This window comes from Phodopus roborovskii, unplaced genomic scaffold, assembly GCF_943737965.1.
Source record: "Phodopus roborovskii unplaced genomic scaffold, PHOROB, whole genome shotgun sequence".
NCBI classification, from domain to species: domain Eukaryota; kingdom Metazoa; phylum Chordata; class Mammalia; order Rodentia; family Cricetidae; genus Phodopus; species Phodopus roborovskii.
The window spans coordinates 611,968-616,352 of NW_026125791.1; the positions used below are offsets into that span (position 1 = coordinate 611,968).

The 4,385-nt window shown below is 47.8% G+C and overlaps 1 protein-coding gene across 1 annotated transcript; it reads right to left on the reverse strand.

The window, feature by feature from the left end:
• Positions 1-1,133: 1,133 nt before the first annotated feature.
• Positions 1,134-3,993, reverse strand: Rtl3 (retrotransposon Gag like 3). Its single transcript, XM_051178659.1, has 2 exons — positions 3,881-3,993; positions 1,134-3,272 (listed from the first exon to the last, which is right to left on the reverse strand). The coding sequence occupies exon 2, from the start codon at positions 3,065-3,067 to the stop codon at positions 1,136-1,138; it is 1,932 nt and encodes a 643-aa protein (XP_051034616.1). The 5' UTR covers positions 3,068-3,272; positions 3,881-3,993; the 3' UTR covers positions 1,134-1,135.
• Positions 3,994-4,385: the final 392 nt, after the last annotated feature.

Here is a 4,385-nt window from a genome sequence, read left to right on the forward strand (position 1 = left end):
TTCTTCCCACCCTTTGTCTCCTTTCCACCCTTTGCTTCCCTTTTACCCTTTGCCTCTTTCCCTCCCTTCCTCCTTCTTTCCCTCCCTCCCTCCCTCCTTCTATCCCTCCCTCCCTCTCTCCCTCCTTGCCTCCTTCCCTCCCTGATTCCCTCCCTCCCAACTTACTGGTCCCTTACCCCTTTCCTCAGCTAACCCAATAAATCAGCTTAAACACAAGTAACAGTTGTCATTGTTTATTGATTATTTAAAATATTTCTTGATAAGGATTTTTATTGAAAAAATGAAAATATGTGGTAAAGTAATCTTGATTAGGGAAAAATAAAAAAAAATCAGTCTAACAGCTACACTTTTCAGTATTAGTTTCTAATACCTATTCTCATGCATATTGTTAGTATGAACTGTAATTAAAAAAATAAACCCCACATAATGCAGGGTTCAAAGAGGGAGGCATGCAAAGTTGGTGGGGGAAAGCAGCTCAAAGTCGTCAGGTTCAGTCCATCATCCAAGAGGCAGCGTCGTTGTACAGGTAGCCTTAGTTCATAACCAGAGAGAGGTTCAGTGAAAGATTCAAAGAGCAGCAAATGCTGATGATAGCTGAGGTAACAGAAGACAGATGGCCAGACGTCACTAGGACCCACCATCTAACCAGCAATTATTTCATCACGCCGTCTTCGATTCCATCTGTGTCTGAAGCAATTGTAATGACAATAATGTGATGGAAAGGACACAGTTCGGGTACTCCACTCGATGTTTGGGTCGTGTGTCTCAAGCCAGTGAATTCCAAGAATCAGAGGGTAACGTGGTGCGTGAATAATGTCAAACTGGAGCTCTTCAACGTGATTTCCAATTTTGACTTCAACAGGTGGTGTTTCTTTGGTTACAGGTCCATTAATCAGTGGACGCCCATCGACTGTTTCGAGCATGAGAGGGAAGATGTTATTGCGGATTGGTATCTTCTCTCGAAGAACCACAGAGCGGTCGATGCTGTTTCTGTAGGAGCCTGAATCCACCATTGCTTGCTCAAAGAACTGTCGTCTTCCAAGCCGAATCTCAACAGTTAGCCATAGGGTACGGGACATAGATATTGGAAGGGAGGGGGACGCGTATTTGTAGATTGGCCCGCCCGGGATCCCCCTTACCGCCGGGCCTCCATGTTTCCCGCCTGCTGAGCACGATGAGGCTTGACAGGACAATCTCTGGCAAAATGACCAGGATGGCCACAGTAGAGGCACAAGTGACCTTCACGGCGTCGGGCCCGTTCAGCCTCACTGAGGTGGGGGCGGTTATTTGTTGCTTGAACAGCCTGGTTTTCAGTTGGTGGACTCTCGGACCCATTTTCCTCTTCGGAGGATGACGAATCAGAATCAGCCTTCTCATCTGTCTTCTCTTCTAGGGTAACACACTCAATGATCACATCAGATAAGTTGGTGGCTGGCCTTATGCAAGACAGTTCGTTTTGAATAGAACTGGCAAGCTCTTCTTGAAATTGGATGCGGAATGTGCTTGCATCCAAATTTAGCTCTTGAGCAATGAGATGGAAATGGGTTGCATATCTATGGACAAGGCCATCCCCTTGGCACAGCTGAGGGAGGCCATGGTTAGCTACTTCCATGCTTTCAGAATTGGCAAAAGTATCTTGGAGCTCTCGAAAGAACCTTTCAAATGGTTCCAGTAAGGGGCTTTGGATATTTGTTAAGGACTGGAACAGCCTCCCTGCCTCACCAGAGAAGAAGCTGCCAACAAAGCGTATTAGAGCTGCTTCAGTGGGATACAGGTGCCCTCTGGTTCTCAGGTAACTGTTCAACTGAACTAAAAACTCAGAGAGTTTCTGAGAATCCCCTCTGAAAGCCAAAGGGTCATCTAGGGGCAAAACTATAGCCTCTAATCTGTTGTGGGCCTGTGGAAATGCAGAAGCTCTTCCTGTTCCCACAACTATTAGGCCCTCTAGGGACTCTTCAGGTACTGAGAGTTCTAGGAACTCCTCGGCATCTGAGGGGTCCAGGGGCTCCTGGGGCACCCGAGGCTCCAGAGGCTCCTGGGTAGCTGGATGCCCAAGGGTCTCCAGCTGTGATGAGGTCTCCTTGTATTCTGGAACCTTCTGAGATTCCTCATCATTTGTAGGGTTGTGGAGCTGTGAATTCTGGAGCTCCTTGATGGCTGGGGTACCCTGGGTGTCTGTGGGCCCTGCCTCCCAGACTGCTGGGAGGTCATAACCCCTTGAGAATGCCTGGGGATTCTGGATTGCTGGGAACTCCAGAGCCTTCTGGATCTCCTGGGGTTCCTTGCCAGTTGGAAGCTTCCAGGCTGAGAGCTCCTGGAGCTCTGGGAGACTGTGGGCCTCCTGGGCCTTTGAAGGCTCTTGGAGTCCCCAGGCTGCTGTGGATTCCAGGGACCCTGGGGGCTCCCAGGACTCACTGACCTCTGGAGGCCCCTGGGGTTCCCAATCCTCCTTGAACTTTGGGGATGGATGGGGCTCCTTGATCTCTGTGGATCCCCTGAACTCTGTGATGACTGAGGGTCCCCCAGACTTGTTGGTCTCTGGGGGCTTCTGGAGCCCCTCAACCTCTGGGAGTCCCTTGAGCTCTCTGATGGCTGAGGGTTCCCTGGACTCCTTGATCTCTGGGCCTCCCCTGGACTCTCTAATAGTGGAGGGATCCCTGGGCTCCTTGATCTCTGGGCCTCCCCTGGGCTCTCTAATAGCAGAGGGTTCAGTGGGCTCCTTGATCTCTGGGCCTCCCCTGGGCTCTCTAATAGCAGAGGGTTCAGTGGGCTCCTTGATCTCTGGGGGTACCCCGGACTCTGTGACCTCCGGGGGTTCCCAGAGCTTTTGTGAGGCCCTGGCTGCTGGAGGTTCCAGTAGCTCTGGGGACTCTGGGGACTCTGGGGGCTCTTGGGCCTCTGAGGACTTTCGGAATGGTTCATCCTCTTTGGCAGCTCCAGATTTCTGGAGCTCTGGTATCTGGGCCTGGAGGGCAGCATTTTCTTCCATGAGCCTCTTCACTTGAGCCTGCAGAATTTCATTCTCCAATTTCAAAGCAACATAGGAAGCTGCTAAGTCCTCTACCATCTTTTGAGGAAACAGGCCTTGTTTGGCAGTTTGCTACCAAGAGAGGTTGGGTAGCTGCCTGTGAGGTCTTTGCTGAAAGCGACTCAGGCAGACGTCAGGCTCCGTGTAAGTTTTTCAAGGGGTGGGGATTTGGACCCAGCCAAGGCTGATTACCAAGAGGTCACTGGGAGCCTCCGGAGCTCAGCACAGGGAGGTGTGAGCCACACTGTGAAGAGAGAGGGAGCTGAGGATCAGAAACTGTGGAAAGTACTCATTCAGTATAAATCAACAGAATCTGTCCAACTATGCTGGTTTTTTTTTTTTTCCACAAGCACATGAACTGGGGTGTATATACTTGTTCTGACCCTGTATTTTACTAGCACATGACCCAGACTTTACATGTCAGTTTGCATTCTTTTGAAACTTAACAATTGCCCCATATTTCTTTGTTTTATATAGTTTTTAATTTCTAGTGTCTGCCTAATATCTCAATGTAACATTTGGATGTTAACAGCTGCTTTCAGCGACCAAATCAGATGTTTAGAGTGATATGGGTATTTTAGGTTCTGTGCTGGGGCCAATTCAAAATATACTTTTTAGTGAATATCATAGGCGTTATGGGGAAACTCTCACACCTCAGAAATCATACCACACAAGTAACCGCACACAACCAGACACAGGAGAAAGCACACAAAAGTTATGTAAATAAATAAATACACACACACACACATATACATGTATATATATATATATATATATCCAGCTAGCACATGAGTATTATTTATAAAATGCCTTAAAATAGTTAACAAAATGCTCTTTATAGATGTACATTACCATTCAGAGATGTAGGGCTGGAGCTCTGCCTGTCTGCGTAGCCATCGCTGAGGAGAGGAGTATGTGAATGGCTGTGGAGGCTTGCCTTTTCTGCACACGCTGAACTCAAACAAACACACCCACTCCCAGAACACGTTCCAACTCTCCTCCGTAACGTAGCTATTTTGAGTATGGAAGAGTGTTTTTTTTTTTTTTTTTTTTCTTTTGACAGTACCTCACAGTTCAGAGCTAGAAGGAAAGTAGGATGCTGCACTGATGTAAGGCAGCCTCATGTGTTCAGTCCTTGGTTACTTTAATAAATATTTGGCCAGGAAATTGGTAGTAATACCACTACCCTTGTGAAAAGTTGCAAACATTTCTGAATGACCACAGTGGTTTGGGACTTGATTTTTTTAATGTCTGTCTCATGTAACTTCCCAGTACTCTACCCACACAGGGACGTTTGTGTTTAATTCTCACTTCGAAAGCAGACTACAGCCCCCTCAGTCTTTTTTCCTGCCTACCT